This window comes from Rhipicephalus sanguineus, chromosome 9 (assembly GCF_013339695.2).
Source record: "Rhipicephalus sanguineus isolate Rsan-2018 chromosome 9, BIME_Rsan_1.4, whole genome shotgun sequence".
NCBI classification, from domain to species: domain Eukaryota; kingdom Metazoa; phylum Arthropoda; class Arachnida; order Ixodida; family Ixodidae; genus Rhipicephalus; species Rhipicephalus sanguineus.
Genome location: NC_051184.2, coordinates 62,712,392 through 62,736,735, shown reverse-complemented (window position 1 = coordinate 62,736,735; position 24,344 = coordinate 62,712,392). Strand labels below are relative to the sequence as shown.

General features: G+C 47.5%; 1 protein-coding gene across 1 annotated transcript; it reads left to right on the top strand.

Annotated features, from left to right (window-relative positions):
• Positions 1 to 646: 646 nt before the first annotated feature.
• LOC119405248 (beta-1,3-galactosyltransferase 5-like) lies at positions 647 to 24,329 on the top strand. The gene is made up of 2 exons (XM_037672058.2): positions 647 to 1,495; positions 24,208 to 24,329. The coding sequence occupies exons 1-2, from the start codon at positions 704 to 706 to the stop codon at positions 24,226 to 24,228; spliced, it is 813 nt and encodes a 270-aa protein (XP_037527986.1). The 5' UTR covers positions 647 to 703; the 3' UTR covers positions 24,229 to 24,329.
• Positions 24,330 to 24,344: the final 15 nt, after the last annotated feature.

The following is a 24,344-nucleotide window of genomic DNA, read 5'->3' as shown; positions in this document are numbered from 1 at the left end:
AGAAAGTGGTTAAACTTTACCGGGTGGTTGAATCGGGTGACAGACAGACATACAGAAAGACAGACAGACAGACCAAAGTTTCTGCGTTTAATTTCCCCAAGAAAGACTATCGTCTTTAAAAAGGCTCCATGGATAGTCTGCTGTGGTAGCATGTGCCCTCAACACAAGATGTCACGAGCTTGCCGCAACTGTTTTCAAATATTAAACGCAACATTTCGTTGCTCATTCAGACCTCAGGCAAACAACCACACCATCGTGCAGCTCGTTTTTAGACACTGCGGCAGCCACATTTAGATATTTATATGACTGGAAACATGAATTGTGCTTTGAAGGTTCACAAAAAAATAAAAACATTAATTTTCACCATAAAACTGCTGAATTCCGCAAAACAAACGTCTTTACGTTTCCGGAGAAGAGTTTGACGTCAAGCTAGCCAGGCATTTCGAGCACTTTTATTTCAAATAAAAGTTTATTGACAGAAAAAAAAAGTTGCTTAAGTATTCACGTGGGTCAACAGGAGAACCCAGCAGACTCAAACAATAGAATGGCAAACGGTGTCGACGTTAATAGGCTGCACTTGCTTTATACAACATACGAGAGTGCTGACGCTTCGTGTGACGCTAACGAAATAGCAACGTCACACAGATTAACCCAGCTAGCGGAGCTTTATCACTGCTTTCCTCGTAAGTACGTGCATCTCGTCATGAAAGCTACGGCTGTTCTAACACTAAAGCGTTCTATAGCAATAGTGCTTCTATTTTTTCTTCTCATTATGTTCATCCACGTTTCCAAATATGAAATTTCTATCCGCTCTTCACCGACCAGATGCGGTGTCGGAAATAGGGCGGTAACGTTTCAATACCTGACGCAAGTAGCGAAGTCTTGTGAACGAACCGCCAACAGAACCTCCGTGCTCATCGGCGTTGTTTCGAGCGCTGACAACTTCGAAAGTCGGGCTGCGATACGGGATACCTGGGGAGGCACGGCTCTGAAGATGGGCTTCATCGTAGTCTTCCTGCTGGGACTGACGCCGGACCAGAAAGTACAGGGGAAGGTGTTGGCGGAACACGAGACTTACGGTGATGTCGTCCAGGGAGACTTCGTCGACAGCTACGAGAACCTCACCTACAAGACTGCAATGATTATTCGTTGGGCTCGAGAGAAGTGTTCGGAGACTGAGTTCGTGCTCAAGATCGACGACGACATGCTCCTCGGTGTGTGGGACCTCGCTGTCGTCGTGAACAGTCTGGTAGGAATCAAGCATTCTATGTGGGGCTACCTCTATCGTAATGCAAGACCCCATCGTAACGTAGCTTCCAAGTGGTACGTGTCTAAAGAGGCATATGCGTCCGATGCCTATCCGGACTTCCTCTCGGGCACGGCGTATCTAATTTCTGGTGACGCCATTTCCGCGCTAGATGACGTCACCCACGACGAGTGCTTCTTCCCTCTCGAAGACATCTACTTGACCGCAATCGTTGCAGAGAGAGCTCAAGTAAGTCGTTTGCGTTTGGATGGCTTCTCCAACGAACACAAGGAGTACTACCAGCCATGCTCGAACCCCAGAGTTGTAACGTCACACGACTGGAGTCCGAAGGTATTGAGGGATGTATGGAGGCGTGCTGTAGACCGCCTAAACTTCAGCCTGTGCGTGGGAATAAAGAAGGACCAGATGGTGTCGTAGGACTTCAAAACCTGACCGCGTTCGATTCTTCTTAGACTCTTGTCAGCAGTTTTGCTTCGTAAACAGGCCTGCAAAAGGGTAACGCGGTCCATTTGGATTGATCACAATGATGTAACAAGGGCGGCGTGACACCATGCCCAACGATATCCCAAAAATGCTGAATTGAGAGCTCTAGCTCAATAAAAGGCCCCTGTTTTGCACGCAAATACGTCCCGATATAGATTGACACCCTGAAAATCTCTTTAGCATGGATAACAGACGGTGCGATCGAGGCGTTGCCTGACTGCTTCGTAATGCTACGACCCTACTGACCCCCCGCGACCCGCCGACCCCCAAATCTCGTCGAAGTGTGTTAACAACGAAGCGAGCGCCAGACACAAGGTTAATGGCATTCGCCGAGACAACGTCCCGCCAGGTCCAGTAGACTAGTCTCATTGCAAGACTCCACAAAACTGCTTGCCTGAGAAGTACCACCATACACAATGGCCGCGTGCACGCTTAGCGCCTGGGCCATCAGCTGGCTAGCACGAGGCAGTTGATCCCGACTTTCAAGAGAAGGGTCAACGTTCAAGAGCGAGCCCGTGGGGATCCAGCTGAGACAAGGGGTTGTCTGCAGGCAGAAGAGCTGCGCGAGGGGACGTAGGCGTGCGAAAAGGGGGGACAGGGGGAAGGGGGACTATCGTCCCCCTCCTGTAATCGTCCGACGGGGGCGCCAGGTCAGCGCCATACCTATACTCATTCGGACCTATCCCGAGCTTTTCGAGCACAAAAACCCGTCCTCCTTGAGGCGCGTTGGCGGGACGCTTTGGCTATCTCAGAATTAGAAGACCAAGTTTGGGCCATCCAACAGGGTTGGGAAGCGGCGGCAACGCTAAACCTTGTCGCGATCGCCCGGGCGCCCAATGCCGGGCCGCCAATCTGCAGATTCTAAATTAGGTTTTGTCCAGTTCAGTTCAGTCGCGGACGTCCATAGATAGACAAATGGTGAAGGTATATTTGGTTGGCTAAGAAATCCTTCGCATTTAATACAGACTGTGCCGAGAACCATCGCAGAAATAAAACAGCGATAGGAGGATAGGGATTCGAGATTTGTCTTAAATTTGTAATGGCGACGGGTGACAAAGCGGTTCCCCAGGCCCGCGTATGCGGGCGACGTAGTTACTCGCTGAGAACGCAAGGCATCGGCAGTCTATGGGAATATGTGGCAATTAAGCCGCACATCTATATATATGCCTCAATTGTAGCGCTGAGAATGCTGGAAGTATCGTTTTACAGCGAAAGCTGTTATATGATATCACAACAAAAGCCGGTATTAGTTCCATGGTTGTCCGCCGCCGCCGGTGTCCGTGACCGCTATCACGCGCCATAAAAAAAAGAAAGAAATCTAGGATCGAGTAAGATTTGAACACGGGCCCTCAACGTGGCAGTCGAGTATTCTGCCAAAGAGCCACTCCGGTGCTTAAAACTGCTTCTCAAAAAGGCCCTATACAGGCGTCATGTCGGGCAGGAGTCACGTTAACAGATCTAATATAGCCGTGGTACAATAGTACAATAACAACAGGCGTAACGCAATGCGAAATGCGTAACGAGTGGGTGGTTTAAAGCTACCCGCCCATAACAAAGGGCTCAACCATATTTCTTCATTGTTATCAGCCACAACGTCAACAAAGTGCACATAATGCATTAGAGACGTGTAGTGGGTACTTCGCTTCTCCCGCAGTATGATGAATAGTATCATAGTTGATATTTCCTATACTTCGCAAAATTATGATTCATGGCGTAGTGGGTGCCTCGCAACTGCACTTGCCGTAGTTTCCCCAAGATAGTTTACATGGGGCCACTCCTCCAGCTTTCGCTGTGACGTCGCTGCGTCTTCCGCGCAGGCCTGGCATTTTTCAATGAAGAAATGAGCAGTCAAATGTCAGGGCCCGCCCACACAAAGCTTCGCGTGAACTCATATGCGACTTCTGCCATTTAAGTGCCGATTGTTTACCCTGCACCCGAAGCCTACGTGAGAGAAAATTTGCAGCCGATCTCGATGCTGGAGATGTCATTAGCGAATGCGAATATTTAAAGGGCGAGAAGCTATCGTAAACGTACTAACTGCAAGGCTTCAAGAATTGTGCCCGAGATTTTTGCAGATGCTATTGGCGAGCTTGGATTCATTCTGCTTTCAATTTCGGCGTTATGTTTAATTTCGACACTGCGGCCTTATCAATGGAATCGCTTTTGCAACTCATTCAGCGGTCAAGCAATACGGGTTTCTAAGCATGCCGAAAAGAATGACGCCAGAGAGTACGTTGCTCAAGGAATGATACTTCACTCCCCGTATACAGCAAATGCCGAGGCCGCCTACTGCCAATAGTTTCTGCAAATAAGACCATTGAACACTACTTTTAATCGTTAGTACCTTATGTTATCACAAATCATATTGCCGCTTTTCATGTCACGAATATAGTTCGAGCAGTCCTTCGCTTGAATTTACACGTACTTTTGTTAAAATTTGAGGCAACTACAGTTACAACGTCGGACTCCCAGGGCTTCGTTCGTTCTGGGCTGCTTGGCGCACAAACCGTGCGCTTTTAATGCCCACGAATTATTAGGTTCTTCGGGGAGTGTGCAGTGCGTCAAATGTAGCTACAAGAGCGCTGGCGCATTACCAGAAATCTACGCGGCCCCACTTGCGTCAATATTCTCTACATAAATCGCACAATTCTTTGAACTGCTAGAGCGGCAGAACTGTTTATTCTACGCTGCAGTGTAGGGTAAGGCGGGACGAAATGAGACACGGGTCAAAACGCGACATTTTTTACTTTGCCGCCCTCTATAGCTAATACAAGAAGTAAATTTTCTTCCTTTCTCTACTTCAGTGATTGTTGCCGGTAGTTTTCGACATTTTGCGTGTAAATGTTGATGATTGCTCACAGCCTTCGCGCGGGAAAAATTGCGCGGCTTATGTCAGTGTGTTCGTGACTCGCCAAAAAGGGGCGAAATTCTGCTCGGCCAAATTTTCGGATTTCGTGCATGAAGCTACTCCGGCATCAGTACAATAATGGAAGTATTTATATTGTTACTTTATACTACTAGCTACACGCCACCAAAAGTTTAGTTCATTTGGGGCCGTGGGCCAAAGGGGAAATTTTTTTGAATTCAGGAATGTGAGAGGGGCAAAACGCGACGAAAAGGCACTGAACTGCCTTAGAGAGTGCCTTATTAAGTGAAGCATTAGGTGTCGTGTCTGTGACTGTCTGTGGTTTAACTCGAACCTCTCTGAGCTGAGGATCAACGTAGAAACAACCTGGCATCACCTAGCTAAAGACTAGAAACGACCGAGAAGCAGCCTAGAAAGAACCCTCATCACCTAGCTAAGGCCTAGACACAACCTATAGAAGCAATCAGATTAGTCTTCAGAATCGCCCACTTTCGTTCTTTCAAGGCTTGCGCGGTTTAGTGCTTCGTGCAAGCTTCGCCAATTTTGTCGCTGCTAAATCGCGGCTCGCGTGTGCAGTTATCGCCAGATGACCAAACTGGCCTCGACTGGCAAAAACAACGTCAATCAAGTAAGGTTTGCAGTGTTTATTTTCTTTTATTACGATAGCAATTATAAGGACATTCTCGGCGGGTTATATTGCCGTAGCCGTCATGCTCCGCATGAAGTCCAAATCAATAATGATCTCCTTGCGCGTATGTACCAGGCGCGAGTAAAAGCGACCGGGCGCTGGGGACGAACGCGGCTGAAGCAGAGACAAAACGAGCCGATCAAATCCGTCGCACGAATGACCAGAATCGTCCAGTTTCCTATGTCAAGCGTTGCGCGGCTTAGTACAAGCTTCGCCAATTTCCTTTCTTAATAAAACATTACCTACTTCCGATGAGGGAGATTAAACGGGACTGGCACGCATCAAATTGCGAATACGTCAAACTTAGCGCTGGCGTGTCTGTCGATGGCAGAAATCATGGCCTATTACGTGCTAAAACAACCATGTGATTACGCTCGAGGCACGCCGTGATGTGGCATACCAGACTAATTTTGCTCTTCAACGTTTTGCGCTCTTCAACATCCGCCTAAATCAAGGTACACTGAAGGCTTTGCTTTTTGATGGTTGCCTTACGGCGTCAATACACGCCTCGCACCTATATGCAGTTCAGCGTCCTGCGTTAAAGGAGTACTGACACGAATTTTAAAAATTTTCGGATTGTCGCTCTGAATAAAAATACTCGTGTCGAGAAACCTAAAACGAATATTGTGCTGCCTGGGAATGCATCGCATATATTTTAATTACCGCTACATTAAAAAGACACTTTCCGTTTCGATATCGAGGGGGCGGCTTCTCAGTGACGTTTCACAGCAGTGTGACGTCACGGGGATACAGAAACTCGCGACGTACTATAGCGGCAAATCCGTCATCTGCTCGTGGTGCACATAAACAACCATAATTGCCCAGTGACCCTGACAGTGGTATCTACGATTTAGGCTGCATTCAGCACGCAGAACTCGCAAACTCGGGGGAACTGTCTTTACTCGTCGGTATAATGTCCGTTGCAGTGGGGCTGGCTTGCAGATGCTCAGCGACGAAAACTTCAAAGTCAAATTTAAATATTTCATGCGTGTTCTCTGACTCCGGTGTGTGGACAGCGTTGACACTGCATACCAAGAAAACAAAAAAATGTCCCTTTTGCGATGCCTCAAAATCCTGTCAGTACTCCTTTAAAACTCTGGTTTGGATCTAAGTACTCTTCTTTAGCTCTGGTGGCCTGTTCTGCCAAGTTCCGCAAGTGACAAACAGTTTGTCGCCCAGGGCACGCCCGTATGGAATGACGTAAGGCGGCTTCCCGCAGTTCAGGACAAACCGAGCAGTTCAATCCGGTGTCAATGTAAGAATACACCTCGCCGCGGATTGAGGGCGTCGAAGACGCACGCTCGCGAACTCTTCGGAGCGGTACCTCCTCTTCGCGAGTGATCGAGGCTGCTAGGAAGGTCGTAACAACGCGAATGGAGAGAGAGGAGGAAAGAAGAAAAGACTGGTAGAATAACCAGACGTACGTTCGGTTTACTAGCCAACACTATTCGCCGCGAGATCGGAACTGCAGGTGGCAGCACCGTCGACGCGTTAATGTGGATAGGTGGTGAGCGGGACGCATCCAAATGTACAGTTGAATTCTCTTTGAGAGTGAACACAGAAGCCCGTGGACTTGTGTACTACTAGCGCCGTTAGGCATCACCGTTAGGGACTACGGATCACCTAGCGATCCCTAGTCGTTGCCATGGTTGCAGTGTGTAGAATAAGCGCCTTTCAGGGCATTCATGTCGTTGATGAAAGCACCAAATGAGCCTCTCTACCAGTCGACATTTCGTTGCCGTGCCGACAATACTTGTGTAGGCATCCAAACACCTCCCGGTTGTTTTGTTTACGCATTAGTGAGCGCAGAAAGCATCAACAGCAAGCAAGATCCAGTGGGCTCAATCTGACACATGGCGAATGTTTTATAATTATGAAAAGCTACTTCTTACGTTTGTTGTTGCTGTACGGATGAGTAAACAACGAGCTCAATTCGCGAACGCCCGTATCAGCTCGTTTATGACGCGCAAATGACGGTAGCCAATTAGGAATACTTGAACAATTGATAGCGCAGTCATCGCGAAATAGTGCTGGTGTTTTCATTTTTCGTGGAGCCAACGCGTCAAGCCGACCGAGACTAAACATACCCATAAGCATTCTGAGTATTCTGACCATCGTATGGTGTGCCAGCGCTGGGTGTGCACTGACAAAAGTAATGTTTTCCTCTGAACGCTGGTGTTTCGCTAGCGGTAACTTGAAGCAAGTTCCTGCTTCTGTTAACTGACTGCCACTGTCACATTTAGATAGACTGCTGAAATACGGTGTGTGAGGTAAGGGGACATGCACCTCACGTCCGCTAACGACCCATATCTGGCGTGTCAGTTCAGCTTGTAGCAGTCTTGACGTCTGAGCTGTTATGTCGGCCACGGCTCCATCACTAATGTTTATATTTCTTGTTGTCAGCATTGAAGCTAACATAAAAGCAGCGCTAGAGGAGCTCAAGGAAGAAAAGGCATTGTCGCCTTCACCTAGAACTACTTATATTATTCTCGTGTACCTCGAGAAGCAATAGAAAGAAGAGCACACGTTGTGCTCTCGACGCACTGGTAGGAAGATAACAACGTGGATCCTCCCGGACAACGAGCTCCGTTCGCAATTCTTGAACAACACGAACGAGGAAGGAAGTTCGTCCTGATTGGCGCCTATTGGCCTCGAGGCCCACCACTGGAAACGCCGGCGCCACCGTTCGGCGTGACGTGCTTGGCAGGATCACGAGGTCTCAGCGGCCGCGTCGGCTGCTTGTGGAGCACTGCCGCGTGCTTTGAAAACGAGTTTCAAGTCCCACATGCGCTGCGGTCTGTTCAAATTCGAAAGTTTTCTCTCATTTTCTACTCAATTGAAACCATTGTAATAGAGTGGCTGCCTCCGAAGGCGACGAACATGGGGCTCTACCGCTCGGTGCCGCAGTGCCGCGCTTACGCAAAGGAGCCCAGTGTCAGCCTGCACTGGTAACCGCGGGACAAGAAACAGCCTGAAGCATGGGTTGTAAAGCTAAGAACCGGCAAGTAGCCATCCGCTACGAGTCTTGTGTGCAACAAGCACTTCCGCGACGAAAACCTTTGCTACTGCGTCGGTCCTGCGATGTTCGGTGAGTAGCAGACAGCGCGCACTGAGACGATGGCTCGCGCGCGCTTCCCGCCGGCAAATGATGCTTATCTGCACAGAATGGTAAAAGCGCTACCTTTTACCACGTGCGATGCCATCTCAGAACCCTCCGATGCGACCTCTTGATCTTCGGCCCCGTGCTCAGCGTCCACAAAATCGGCTGCAGATGCGCAAGTCATTGTTTAGATACGTTGAATTGAAAAACGCACGGGGTCCCTTATGCATTCGTTAAGGATGACTAGCAGGCGAAAGCCATCTTCTTCTTGCCAGTCGATGTACTGATTCTCCCGCGGCCCCCTCCAAAAGCGTTCTGCACCTAACGCGGATCACGGAGGCAATGCAAATCGACCATGACGTGTGAATACGTCATCATGTGACGTCACATTACGTGATGTCATAATGACGCTACATATTTTGGCGATCTGTGACGTCATGATGACTTCATATGGTGACACCATCACGTGATGATTATTTTTTGCGTCACCGACGCGGGACGCCGACGGGCAACCTTCCCATTTGATGAGGCATGCATTGCTTCATAAGCTACATAAATTTTGAATTGCCTCCGTGATCGGCCCACCGATGATCGGCCCACCGGCCAACCCCATGTATTTTCTTGGAGCCTCATTTATTTACGTGGGAAAGATGCCACCCTGTTGGCGTTAGACACGACACTGCTGCCAAAATTGCTGGGGTACATGCCAAATAACTACTATCCTGTTTTGCGGCTGTTGGTTGCTGCAATAACTTCTATTTTATTCACCGCTATTTCAAGTTCATGTGGGTCCTAGTTCACAGCCGACGTTTGCAGAACAAGTCCGCAAACGTTACTGTATTTTCTTTCTTTTCCTAGGCCTCGCATGCTACTACATGCTCGGTCTCGTAGACTGGTTCTTCTTCCACCAGCAATCTCGAAGTGGTGAAGCTTTGGTCTATGAATTTGTTGATGACAGAGAGCGGCAAGCTCACTGGAATGCAAACGGAACGATAATTAAGGAGCATTAAAGAAAGGCGCCGCATTTGCTCACGTTTTGTGTGAGCACCAAACGAAACGAATGCGCTGAATAAAGAAACAGAAGCAGCGGCATTTGCCCGCTGAGAAGACCGATCAATACGCAGTGCGAGACAACTTGTCAAATGACATTGAAACGTACCCGAATTTAGACCGAAAAAGAAAAAAAAACACTGAATCGTCGGGACGGCATATCACAAAGTTGCCATGCGCACCGAAGCCGCAGTTGTAAGGAAATTGTTTTTGAACTGCTCTGATAGCGTCCGCGTAACAGTAGTTGTTTGTTTACTCACAAATTCTCATATTTTGCGGCCTAAAGTTCACAGCGCGGTGCCAAAACGCACTCGTAGCAAAAGCGAAACCATCAGTACGAAAGTACATGCAGACGCTCATACATGCAGAGGCACCGTCAGTCGTCGCCAACCCGTGCCATCGCTAGCTTGAGGCTTCTTTCTGTTATGCTCCGTTTGGTTATACAGGCAGTCTACTCTAACGAGATATTTCACATAGTTTGCACTCAGCGAGTGACTACCTTTCACGCAAGAAGCCGGTTCAGGGGTCTCCAACGCGGTGACAGCGTGAAGCGGGTGCTCGGTTTTCTGCAGAGACAGCGACTGTACACTATCTTGTGCTTTCAGTTCGTCGAAAGTGATTATTTTGACAGTAAAGAACACAGTTCATTTCGAAAGTACTGACAGAAATGCTCTGGGAGGGCTTCCGCGAGGTGTTTCTGTAGAGCGCCGACAGCAAAACCTATGGGGAGCGCGCCGGTGGTATCTGCCCAGGGTTGCCAGGTCGAAAAGACAAAAAATAGCCAATAAGTCGGAAAAACTAGCCAGAAAGTAGCCAATTTGAGCCAAGGACACTAAAAGTAGCCAAAAGTAGCCACACGTGTGTGAAAACGACTGCGACCTTGTTATTCAAATGACTAAATTCAGTAGCCTTTTGGTGGAAACGTAAAGAAGTACACCAGAAACCCTTCAAAATCATAATTTCTGAGAATAAAGCATAAATTGTTGACTTTAGCAATCATTTCGAGCCGGCTGATGAAGTTTCTTACGCTGTTGCAGAAATGACGTCCTCTTCGCGCGCCTTGCGTGACTTTTCTTGAAAGGGCTACAAGTACCACCGACAATAAAAATTAGTGCTGCATAGGTGTTCACAAAGTCAGTTTCCGTAATTGAAGCATACATTGCACTCACTTCGGCAATCGTTTCTCGCGTGATGACGAAGTTCGAGTAAATAATATTCTCGAGTCGCAGTCCGCCCCTAATTCTTGGAAACGACACAAGCAGTTCGTCAGATATCCGATTTCTAATGTCGACAAGTGCATAGCACCTTGGATGCGGAGCGCTTTCGGTTGTCCTGTTCACTTTCAATTATTTTAAAGTCGCGTTCAGCAATAGGTGGTCTGCGAAATGAGACGCCATGCAACAGTTTTATCCCAAGTCCCAGCCACTTATGCATAAGACTTTTCTTTTGTATAATGCGAGCGCCAAATTCAATTTCGGGAGCTTGTAACACGCCTTGATAACCATGTCTTGACACCGCATACTCGAACGCCAGCGGCTGCGACGTCACAAGCTATTGATAATTTGGTTCAAATTGAGGCAACAAGAAACTAGCCAAAAAGTAGCCAAGTAGCCAACACACTTTTCCTGCCGCCACCGGCCTGAAAAAGTAGCCAAATTGGCGCAAAGTAGCCAAACCTGGCAACCCTGATCCTGCCTAGCACGCAATCGAGGCGCGTCCGATAGAGGGCGACTCCGTAACTCCTCGAGGCCAATATCAGCATCTCTCGTGAAGTAATGCTGAAGTTCACCATTGCTGCTGGGATCAGCGATCTTTGCATCTTCAGAAGAAAACGCACAAAAATCGAGCCAGTGTTGCCGTGTCTATATCACGCCCAGACAGTGAGAAAAGTGTGCGACAGTGATCCAGCAATAACGCACCTTCATTTTCGGCAGCGTACGCTGCGTAGACAGGATATTCCTATTTATCGTGAACACGATGTTTGCACATCAGCAATATGCAGGTTGCTTCTCGTGTTGATGGAGTGCAGCTGTCACATTTCAAGAGACTCCTACGGTTTGCTTAACATAAGACAGGAGTGTCACTCTTCAGGTGTGCTAACCATTTAAAGTAGTTTATAACGTACTTCAAAACGAACGATGTGGTGAGCACCGCTATGGCAGCTACATCATTGAGCATAATAATGCGTCCATCACATATGCTTCTGCTTCTTCTTGTCTGTGTTGAAGCTACCGCCGAATTGTCGCTAAACATGTTGCCACTACACCACAGAAATATCGACATCACTCATGTGACCCTTGAGAAGCAATGGAGAGAAGCACAAACGTCACATTCACGACGCATTAGCGGGATGGTTGCTGACACATGATGTTATCAGCAATCATCAACACTTTCTATTTAATTTATTGATCCGTAGTCCTCATCATGGATATATGTCCAGCTGAGTTTCGCAGTACTCACGCTGCTCAAAAGTTTCAAACGAGATTGTCTCTTGGTTGACGCTTTGCTGTCGTGCCATGAATATGTGTGCTCAACGAAGTCCTTCCCGTTTGTTCTGTTTCCAAGCTATTGTCCAAAAAAAGGTGCCGAAAGATGATAGATTGAGATCTCGAGCGACTCTTGCTGACAGTTCCATAGTAATTAGAAGCTAGTACTTTTTTTTACAGTTGCTGTTGGTAGATCAATGAGTAAACAAATAACTCGCGTAGAATTCGTTTGAGTTGCGCGATAAGAACGGCGGCAATGTTTTGATGACACCCACAAAAGAATACGCAAGAATCCCGAGCCAGTGTTGCCGTGTCTATATAGCGCCCAGACTGTGAGCAAAGTGTTCGACAGTGGTCCAACAATAACGCACCTTCATTGTCGGCACCGTACGCTGCGTAGACAGGATATTGCTATTTATCGTGAACACTGTGTTTGAACATCAGCAATATGCAGGTTGCTTCTCGTGTTGATTCGTCAGGTGCACTAACGATTTAAAGTAGTGTGTAACATACGTCAATACGAATGATGTGGTGAGCACCGCTATGGCAGCTGCATCATTAAGCATATTAACGCGTCCATCATTTATACCTGTGCTGTTTATTGTCTGCATTGAAGCTGCCACCGAATCATCGATGGCGAAGCTCGGGCAAACAAACATCTGGCGACTGACGCACAGAAATGTTGACGTCATTCTTGTCACCTTTGAGAAGCAGTGGAAACAAGCACATAGCAACACACATCTTGAGCAGTGTTTTTTGGTTAGGTTACTAATTCTAAAATTTGTCTCTCAGCGCGAACCTGCAAAGTTCGTCAGTTGATTCCAACGGGGACCAGGGAATTTCTTAGTGAAGCTGGGTTTCGTCATTGATATGTGAGAGGCATCAGGATAATTTTTCCGTGGCTCTAGAGAAAAATGCAGAGATGAAACTACTCTGCAACTTTTGTACAAGGATATGCGCTATTTTATCAACTGTAGAAAAGGAGAGAGTGATTGCCGGAAAACATCAGCAGAAAGTTCCCCTGCGTTCAAGATTGTAAGCTGTGGGTCAGGGAAATGCTGGAACTTCAAAGGGGCCATGACACGTTCACCCATCAATTTGCGGTTTTCAGCAAAACGTGGAAGTAGAGGGTCTATTGTGCATATACATATATGAAAAATGAACTCCAAGAGAATATCTTTGTGCAAAAATAAGCCCTGGAGGTCGCCGGCTATAAATCCCGCCTAAAGCCGGTGACCGCCATTTTGCCATGGCGTGTGTGAGGTCATGTGTAGCATGGTGTGGAGTCGTCTTCTACCAAATTTTCAGCCGTTTCAAAGCGATCGATTTTGCTGCCAAGCTGAATAAAGCGTCATTAGTTCGACTGCACGCGCAGCTTAGACGGAACGAAATCGTTCGCCGGACAGGAGACGGTCGCACAGCAAGCAGCTTGTTACGTCACTGACTCGCGAGTGCACCTATGCTGCCTGACTCTCAGGCCGCTCGCGAGTTTATGAAGATATTTAATAATGAATCACATAACACAGATTACGACGGAAAATTCGGTCTCATGGCTCCTTCAATTTCTCACACGGGTCGCAGTTTCTGTCGCTACCAGGTGGATTCAGCGAGCGATCATCACAGTGTCTTACTGCCTAAGCCGAGAAGTATGTAGTCACACTACGATCTCCGTCCTGTAATTGGGATTAAGCTTAGGCCATCCTTCACGTAACTTCCTCAACCAAGAAACGTCAGTGAGACATCAGTCGATTTTTCTTTACCTTAAAGGCGATATCGAAGTGAAAGCTTTCACAGTATTCATTTGACGTCTGCGGCAAGTGAAAATATTTCGATGCCACTGGGAATTACAAGTTATGGTAGCTAACCACCCGAATGGAAGTGGGAGTAGCCAGAAAGCATTTTTGCTGGAAAGGGGTGTTACACTACTCTTTATGTAGGAGAGAGAGAGAGTCCGTTTTTTTTACAAGGCAGAGAGGTCGGCCTGATTTAGTGAACTCTAACTTGCTACTCTGTAGAGGAGAAAAGAGAAAGGTGACAAAAAATTTGCAGTGGCTTAGCTCGGCTATGCCAGGATATACGTAGCGTTAGCGAAGGTTCCGCTGATTATTGTTAGCTTTCCAGATTGTCTAGGATTATTAGCCTTCTTCTGTTCATGCTTCTTCGTACGCTGAACCGCTAATTACCAGGCAACTTCGGGATCCGATGAAATAAGCTTCTCGGCTCTCCTGCGCCGTCGAGCAGCATTTGCGCTATCCTTCTCCATGGCGTTACCCACCTGCAAACTGCAGTCAGAGGCGCTATCAAGCGGCCCCAGCGCAGTGTCAGACGGCGACTGCACAGCGAAGGCGAATAGGTGCGCGCGCACCGGCGCCAGTAAGTCTACCTCGGCTACGACGTCACTCCTCTGGAAAGCGCAGACCAGCGGCAGCGAGTCGCGCGTGGCAGCGGCGGAGTGCGCGGGAGGTGCCGGCTCCGATGCACCACCTGTGTGACATCACTGATCCTCGCGCATGCGCAGCACGGCTCTTGAGGAGCCACGCGAAACTGGCTCGGCTAGGCCAGTGTAGCTAACGCTACAAAATTAATCACGGAGACCACCTGTTGTGTCTATGGCTACGACGTCACTCCTCTCGATTGCGGCGCAGACCAGCAGCGGCGAGCCGTGCGCGGCGGTGGCGGAGTCTGCGCGCGCGCCGGCGCCAGCGTGTCTGCCGCGCCTACGACGCCACTCCTCCCGAACGCGCAGACCAGCAGCGGCGAGCCGCGCGCGGCGGTGTCGGAGAGCGCGTGTGTGACCCAGCTGTGTGACATCACTGATCCTCGCGCATGCGCATCACGGCTCATGACCCTCCACGCGAAATCGGCTCCGGCTAGGCAAGTGTAGCTAACGCTACAAAAAAAGAAAGAAAAAGCGTGGTGTCCGAAATGATGATGAACGAACTTCATTTAATTAGCAGAAAGATCCCCCTCCTCCTTTCAGAAGGGGGGACCCAACTTAGACGTCGGCCATGATCCCGTGGGCCCTGGCAGCGTCCTCGGCCTGCCGTGCTAAGCGTGCTTGTAATTGTGGGTCGGAGCTGAGAAGCCTCCACCCACGCCCGTCTGGGAATTCGCCCCTCATGGGAGCCTCCGGGTACGCCCACAGCATGTGGCTTAAGTCCGCCCTGTTATTGCAAAATTTACACTTGTCCGAATAAAGTTCCGGCGCGCAGTGGTTCATCGTTACCGGACTAGGGAACGTATGTGTCTGAAGCAGGCGCCATGCCAGCCTGTCCTTTGTTCAATGATGTGTGTGCTGGAGGATAAATTTTCCTGCTTAGCCGATAATGCTGCGTGATTTCTCTGTAAGTGGCCATCCTTTTAAATCGCTCATCGGCCTCCCAGCTCGAACACGGCACTCCAGAAGCTCGGTCTGTGACTACTCGAGCTGTCTGGTGTGCAGCCTCATTGCCGGGCAAGGAGGAGTGAGCTAGCGCCCAGATAATATCGATTGTTCGCTGGTATTTGTGTTCAGCCAATATTCTTAGTGCAATTTTTTATATACATCCTCGTGCAAAATTTCTCACTGCCGTCTGCGAGTCGCTGATGTTACTGTAGTTGAGGTGGCTGCTATGGCCAGTGCAATGGCTGCTTCCTCCGCCTCTTCTGCGAAGCTCGTTCTTACCGAACCGCTGACCGTATATGATTTGCTTTGTAGTCCACTACTGCTATAGTCATGTTGTCATTTCCTTTGTATTTGGTCGCGTCGACGTACGTTGTTTCCGGGAAATCTTTTAAGTTGTAACGTATATTTTTCGCTATTTCTGCTCTCCTTGTCTGATGATGGTCGGGATGCATGTTTTTTGGTATTGGTAAGATTACTACGCATTTCCTTATCTCGTAAGGGATATCTTTTTTGAAGCCAAATTGATTTGTGTAGTTGATGCCCAGTTCCTCTAGTACATTTCTGCCTGTTTTACATCGCGTTAGTATTTCGTATTGTGCGATCCTCTGAGCTTCTATAAGCTCTTCTGACGTGTTGTGGAGCCCTAATTCAAGTAATTTCTCATTACAGGTAGTTATCGGAAATCCAATCGCCTGTTTGAAAACTCGTCTAATGATTCTTTCAATCTTTTCTCTCTCGGCCACTTGCAGTCCGAGGTACGCAATCACATATATACAATACGACTGATGACAAAAGCCTGTACCAGTCTTATCATATTATTTTCCTTCATACCATATAGTGCCGGTTTGCAATTCTTCTGATTAGGCGCATAAATTGCTGTGCACTGGAGCCAAGTAACCTTATCGTTTCTCCGTCATGCCCGTTCGAGCTGATTCGGAGCCCCAAAATTCTTATGCTTTCGACCGTAGGTATTTCCTTGTCCCCAATATAGATTTTAATATTAGGTTTATCTTTCTTACTTTTCAGACCTCTACATGTCAGGTTGTAGAAAAGGAGTTTTTCTGGTGAGCATTCTAATCCCTTATGAGCGACATATTCTTCTACAATGTTTACTGCTAGTTTGTAAAGTTTCCTCTATGTGTCCGTCACTACCTCCTGCTATCCATAAGGTAATGTCATCCGCGTAGAGGCCTATGATGGAGTCCCGTAATTTCCTTCAGTCTTGTAGGGAGACCTATCATGGCCGCGTTAAAAAGGAGGGGGGATAGGACTGAACCTTGCGGCGTTCCTTTGCTGCCTAGACTAAACTCTTGGGATTCTCTCTCGCCTAGTATTATCCTTGCAGTCCGGTCAGTAAGGAAGTATTTTATATAATCGTAGACTCTTTTTTCCTACTCCTAACTCTTGAAGATTTTCAAGTATAGCTTTATCTTATGTATTATGGAAGGCCTTCTTAAGATCTAAGCCGACTATAACCTTAGCATCCTGTGTTGCGAATCCTACATCGATTATTTGATGTTTAATCTTAAGCATAATGTCCTGTGTGGACAGTTTTGCCCTGAAGCCCACCATCGTATGGGGAAAGAGCTCATTGTCTTCCATATAATTTGCCAGGCGAGTTAGAATGACATGCTCTAATAACTTTCCTACACATGATGTCAGGGAAATAGGTCTAAGGTTATCAAGATTTCATTTCTTGCCTGGCTTGGGAATCATTATGATTTTTACCGTTTTCAAATGTTTTGGTATCTGACCTTTTTTCTCAGCACTCGTTCATATATTCAATGAGGGCTTTGATAGACTTATCATCTAAATTCCTAAGCGTTTTGTTCGTGATTCCATCGGGACCCGGGGCAGGTGTCGTATTCAGTTTCATAAGTTCCGATCGTACCTCGGCCTCTATTATGGGTCGGTCTAGAGAATCATTTTCTTTGTACGAACTTAATTGCTCTTTGGTTGTATCCCCAATGTATCTGCTTGATTTCTTGTACTAGTTCTTCTTCGGTACCCTTGTATTTGTCTAACTTCAACAATTTCTCTCGTGAGCTGGTCAGACCACCTCACGAGATAAATTAATGAAGCGACGGAGATTCAAAATAGCTGATAGTCACCCATCAATCTGTTTATGATAAAAGAAAATGCTATTTTTTTATGGAGTCAGCCGCCTTATCGCTGCGTCGATTGGCATGCATGTACCCCCCCCCCTCCTTTCTTCCGGTCTTGTGTGATCACGCTCAATAAACACTACGCATTGTCCCGCCTTGCTCTCTCGTCGTTTACGTGGTTTTTTGCGCTACTGAGTGAATTGTGAGTCAGTATGACGTCATTTCAAGGTAATTGTTTTCGTGTTTTGGCTACATATTGTCTCAAGCAAACTTGAAGACGCTTGACCTCCGTTTTCAAGTTTAGAATGCTATAGCGTGATAGGGCGCCGCTCGCACCGTCTTCTCATTCAGACACAACGAAATTGAGGCATCGGAATCTCGAGAAGACAGTACACAATCTGAGCCTTAGATGAAATGTGCAGGAACTTCGCTGTATGGCTATACAGACTCCAACAGAGCGCATTGTGCCCGTCGCAATTTTGAAAAAAAAAAAAAAAAGAATCTGAGTGGCACGTAGTGGATGATCGCTATATTGCCACGCGCGATTCTTTTGCTATGTTTTAACTGGTCCGTTGCACGTGTGATCATTGTCTTGCGCGGGCAGCGCCAGAATGTCTGGGAACATTCCAGATTGTAGATCATTTTGTTAAGATTGCGCGCAGGACGCGAATAGTCTAGATTATTCCGGAGCTTGCGCGACCACCAGTGATAAGACTGGAAAGTTTGATGAACGATGTATAAAAGACGGCGCGTCCCAGCGATGATGTCTACCGACGGCCGACGCCCAGTTCACCGCTATCAGTGTAAAGCGTGTATTGCTGTAGTCTGAGTTTTCATTTCCAGCCACAAGTTCGGCCAAATAAAGAGTTTCACCTTGAACACGCCGACTGCTGTCTTCGTCGACGTCACGACCCCGTGACAATAATATCACTCTCATCGCACTTCGATATGTTTTACGGGAGTGGGAGGACGGCAACGAGACACCCGGCAACAGCAGGTTTACAAGTACGAACGACGCGATTGCTGTTGATAAGTTAAGCCAGCGTCGTTTACTGGATGTGAGCAGCAACCCTTGCCCGAATGTCAATTTTCGCCGACTGCCAAATGGCTCCCTACTGCCCCAGTTTTAGAACAGCGTATACGCAAAGATGGAGTTCGTTGCGTATGCCCGGTATTTCCGTCACTTAAGGGGAGCCCGCAAAAGGATAGCGACGCATGCGCAGTAGCAACAAACGCTAACGCAAAGCTTTGCGTACCAGCTATTCTCAAACTCCCCATTGAGCGTAATAAAATAGATCGTCGCAGCACAGCTGCGCCGACGTGTCTTAGGAGAAAAAGAATTAAAAAAATTAAAGAAACAAATTTTGGGGTTTTACGTACCGAAGTCACGATATGATGAGACACGCCATAGTGGTGGAAGCCGCATTGAATTTGACCACGTCGGCTTAGCTAACGGCACCTAAATCTAAGCGTTCACAAGGACAATCTGTTGGGCTAGTTGGTCTAACAGAGTGACAAACACTACAAGTGCAAGCTTTCGGCCGGAATCTTCATTCACTGGACAAACGAAACTATCACAGCCACCGACGAAATAGACATGGAGATCGAATTTTTTTTTCCAGCCATAACACCTGAGACATCATCATGCAAGTAAATCACTTACATTAATAACCTTTATGAGCGTAATATTATGCGTTGCATCACTAGCCCGTTTTCAATGCAACGTTCACTTCAATGTGGACATTTTCCTCGGTTTAACAAAATTCGTTCCTCGGCTTGGTCCATAGCGCGGATTTAACACTGTGCATCAGTGTTCTTTCTCGGTCCTGTGCTGAATCCACACTATCCAGTATTTAAATTGCTTCGGAGCAAACTTGTAATATTACTCGTGATACTGCGCTTCACCCGATCCATGTTGGGACAAAAATATTGCGAACAAAAACTTAACAATATTTTCGCTATAATTACGCTCACAGACAAGGAATTACGAAATATTCGCGAAAAAGTGTTTTCGTAGGCCGAAACACATATTCTTTAGTAGCCAAACGAATTAAACTCACCTTAGGATTATTGTTACGAGTCCAAAACCTGCGCCTATAAAGTAAATTTCCATCAAAATCGAGAACGCAGTGACCAGTACAACCCACTCGTTCCTGCCCGGATTCGCGTTGCCCATTATCACGTTCGATGCGAATACCTGTTAGTGCAGCTGTTACTGAGGAATAAGATTCTCACCTGCCGCACCGTAGGGAATAGAGAAGTCCGCGCAGGGGTTTTCCCGCAGGAGTTGTCCCAGTACTTCACGCGGGAGCCCAACGCCGATCGCCCACAGCATGCACACAGCACACGCGCCATTCGCGCACAACTGAGTTTTCCAGTCTCGTTGGTCACACCCCGTCGCTGACACATGCATACGCAACAGCGCATGCTCTGCAAACGCCGGCGATAGTCGAAGCCATCGCTTCGTTCGCGCTGCCGAGTGCCGAGTTTCTGCCAAGTCATTTTCTGGTCAAGCGCGCACTTCGGCTGATAGCATCAGCTCAGCCGCGATTGTCAACGGCAGCGAGCGACGGGGCTGGGTATTGCGGAAGGGCTTCCCGTCGGAAAAAAAAAAAAAAAAAAAACAGTAAACGTTGGCATGTATAAATTCCTTTACAAGGGCGTACTGTATGGTCCGAGATGCCCCGTAGATCTGTCGACAAGAAAAAAAAAAAAAAAACTCATCACTACAGATATACCGTGTTTGCACGATTCTAACGCGCACCTTTTTTTACGCTTAACTTAGCCCTCAAATTTCTGTGCGCACCACAATCGGTGCTCAAACGCGAAATCGGCATCTATATATAGCTTTTTCTTTTTTTTTTCATGTTTCCTAATGTAAAATTATCAGCGCGTTGGAGTTGTGTGAATACACAAATCGAGATGTGTTATCAGTATTTTCTGCGAAAGTGTACCAGGACCATCTACCAGGAGGCATTCCCTACTTCCTAGGCTTCACCGCTTCCTAATTAAAATAAAAGTTGTAGGTAATATAAGGATGTAGGTTATAAGGATGTAGGATATAAGGATTGTGGTAGGTAATATATAAGGACATCGCATCGGGGCCTTCTTATAGGTTTAAGCGAATGAATACCCGGTCGCCATCCCAGAGGTTTCATCTGCGACTTGCTGATCGCCATCTCTAGACTGGGACGTCATTGGTCGAAGCCGCCGCCCGAGCCCGCTGGACCAGAGTTCGCTGTTCCTCTAGTTCTGAGCTATTGATCAGCGTCGCCTCCCAGTCTTGCTTGGTGGGTTTAGGGACTGGGGTTAATTTTGGGTTCAGTTGGCAGGCCTAAGCCATATGATAACTGTGGGCCACTTCACCACAGTACTGGCACTGCCCACTTATTTTTGGGCCGCAATGTTTCAGTACGGCTGGACACAGCAGCGTATTTGTCTATAGGCGTCGCAGGACTCGCTCTTCCGTTTCCCAGAAACCCTTCGCTGGTGCTGGTTACAAATGGCGCCGTTCGATGTAGTATTCTCTCTGATTTCTCGGACCCGTGTAAGGGTGTGGGACGTTCAGACCTATCAGGGCAGTGTCCTGATAGGGAGGCTCCTATGAAGTTTGAAGTTTATTTCCGGCAAAAGCAAAAAAAGAAAGAAAAGGCACAATTTGCCTAGGGTACCTGCGAAAATGCATGAAAGCCTGACAAAGCGCCTGCCCTCTGTAAACCCAAGACCCACCAAAATGACACAATGCTCAGTGTAAAGAGTCAACAAGCAAATTAAGCATAAACAGGGGCGTAGCCAGGGGGGGGGGGTGGGGGGTTCAAACCCCCCCCCCCCCGAAATTTTTCAGTTTTGCTTGCGTATATATACACGCACACATACAAACGCACGCACGAACATACATGAAGTATGGTTGAACCCCCCCCCCCGAAAAAAATTTCTGGCTACGCCCCTGAGCATAAATGAGTTTTTACACGCAAAACCAGTATGTATCAGGAAGACATTTCAGGGAGCCTCCCGGGAAGTAAGTGCATGTCTGTCCCCTCGTAATGACCTGGAGTCTAATTATTAATTTTGGGGCGGTATCGCGGTCCTTAATTGACTCTGAATAGATTTTCCCTGCCAGACAGCTCTCGCAGGCTCTTCGATCGAGAGTCTGTAACTATTCGTTTTGATTTAGCCGCCAATGCGATGGCTACTTCCTCCACCTGATTTGAGTTGTGTGGCTTTGAAAGTGAGGACTTCCACCTGCGTTCCTTGATGTACGACCGCCGCCCTGCACTCCCTGGGCGACGGTCCGGCCACGTAGGCGTAACAGACCCCATTACGAGAGCCAAGCCGTTTTTCTAGCGCCTCTAGATAGGAGCAAGAAGATGTCAGCATGTGCCATGAACGTACCTATTTATCAAGGCGAAAGCCCTGCACACCTCATCAAACACCGAAAGTGACCGTCGGTGGCATCGGCGCCCGGCGGCGTCAACACGATTGATGCAAAATATCATGTATAGACGTCACTACATGACGTCACAGTTCGTCAAATTTGTGACGTCATCACATCAACGTCGCTTGCTCAAAGGTGGGCCGATCAAGGAGGCAGTGCGAAGCCAGATGCGGAGCAGAGAGCTTGCAATGCCTCCGATCCTTGATGCAGTGGAAAACCACGTTAGTTGCAGAAATATCTCGGAGGGGGCGGGGAGGATCAATAGAGTGACTGAAAAGAAAAAGATGGGTTTCGCCTTCGGGTCTTCTTAGGTGAACGCATGAGGAACCCTGTGTCCCCCCCCCCCCCCTGTAGCCCCTCCGATTGCCTTCGGCGTGATTTTAGTACACGCTAGTGTGGCTACTGTGTACTGCGCCGGCACGTGGGAGCACCCCGTGGCGGCCGTGCTAACTAGGCAGCACAAGAATGCTTTAGTGTGCGAAATTGACCGAGCTCTGCAAGTGCCTGATGTGCACTGGCATTTTCCTGCGTCATCTAGACCGAAGGATAGTAGCCAAATACAGATAGCACATATTCAAGCGAATTAGCGAAACACCAAGGTATGTCCGGCAAGGCACCTTGTTTGCGAGGCGCGCAAATGAGACAAAGCGTGCAATGGCAAGCGTGCCGGTGGTTTTGGAAACAATATGCAACGGTGAATAGCGGGCTTCATACAAGACGAGTTGCCGACTGATGCGCGAAGTGTTTGAAGCAGTGTGGGTGTAGACCGCACGAGATCTGCGGCGTTGGAACTTGGTGACTGCGCGCGAGTCTCGTAAGGCTTGACGCCACCTATGACATCCAAAACTAATCGAAACAAACGAGGCACAATGGCAGCGCCGCGGCGAGAGTTCGCTGCGCGCCGAGTTCAGCAGACGACGGTTGTCTACTCCCGGATGTGCATCATTCATATACCAGAATTTAAAACGAAACTTTTGCTTACTTCGGCCTGCTTTGTTTAAGCTATTATATGCTCAGCAAGAAGCGCATCTCATCCTAACGCCGCTCTTGATTTATGTCTGCTATCGCGGCCAATAGCAGCAATCTGCTAAATTACGAAATAGAGCAGCTGCCAGCAGCTTCGAAGAGTGTCAGGCCGGGCCTCTGTACGTAGCAATAATTGTTGGGGTTTCTCGTCCCAAAACCACGATATAATTATGAAGGACGCCGTAGTCCACTACGGCATCCCTCATAATTCGGAAACTTCGACCATAAGGTGTTCATTAATCTGCACTTTAATCTAAATACAAGGGCCTCCAGCATTTCACTTCCATCGAAATGCGGCCGGGATTTCGCAAGCACAGTATAATAAAAATCTAATATATGCATGAGTTCCGCATCCTGCGATCATTTTACATATGTTGTTCTGCATTTAAACATTTTATTCAGTTAATTAACTGCTGTTCTGCAACGCAAAAGTCACGCTATCAATACTCGTAATGTAGGAGACTGGCTTGTACCACGTTTTCGCACTGCCTATAAACTAGTCACTGAAATATAACCTCCCATGCATAGGCGGAGAGTACGGGGGGGGGGGGGGGGCTGGGGGGCTCGCTCCCCTCCCCCCCCCCAGGGACAGCTTCATGGGGGGGGGGCAGAGCCCCCTCCCCCAAGCATTACGAAGTGGATTGATGTTTTTGTGGAAATTGAAAAATAAATCTAGAGTCTCCCATTAGATATCTTAATGATATCACTGTGTCGGCGCCTAAGAGACTATAGCTGTACTAAATTATTTAATTTGGAAGTCGGGCTCTCTCTCTCCATATATATTATACGTATATACGTGTGTTTGTGGAGAGAGAGAGAAATGTGGAAGAGACAGTGCGCCCCCGCCCCCTCCGGGAAAATGAAAACTCACCGCCTATGCTCCCACGTACTCTAAACAAGCATAAACGTTTACATAAACCTGCGCTTATTACGTAATATATTTCTGAATGACTAATGTACTCATACATTTCAATTATTTCATAGACTTGTCTGTTTCACTGTATATTGCTGTACATAAGCTACCATGCTTTCCTTTTATTGCATTGTGTCAATATTAATGTTTCATGTAGTTTACTGCCAGAATTCCAGGTATACTTTATTGTATTGCTGCTTTTTTTTATTGTACTTGTAGTATTACCTTTTCTGTAAACAAATTTGATCATCTGTTATAGTATTGTCTGTTAGAATAGTATTAATCCCAAAAATCATTGCCTGTTACATTTGCACAGGTATCGTTATATGCTTTGTTTATGTATCATAACTTCTTTTGCTACCACATGTGATATGACTTGTACATTTGCTGTAAACCTTTTCAGCTGTCACTTGTCGCCATGTAATTGGTCTCCGGAGCCCCAGTCAAGCCATTTCATTAGTTCTTAGCCTAGGAGACCATCCAGAGTGCATGTTTTTTGTTTTGTTTTGGAAATAAAGAGAATGAATGAATGAATGAATG

Coding starts and splice junctions, on each gene's coding strand:
- LOC119405248 (XM_037672058.2), top strand. CDS start 704: ATGAAAGCTACGGCTGTTCTAACACTAAAGCGTTCTATAGCAATAGTG. Junction 1,496..24,207: donor TCGTTGCAGAGAGAGCTCAA/GTAAGTCGTTTG, acceptor AAACCTTTTCAG/CTGTCACTTGTCGCCATGTA.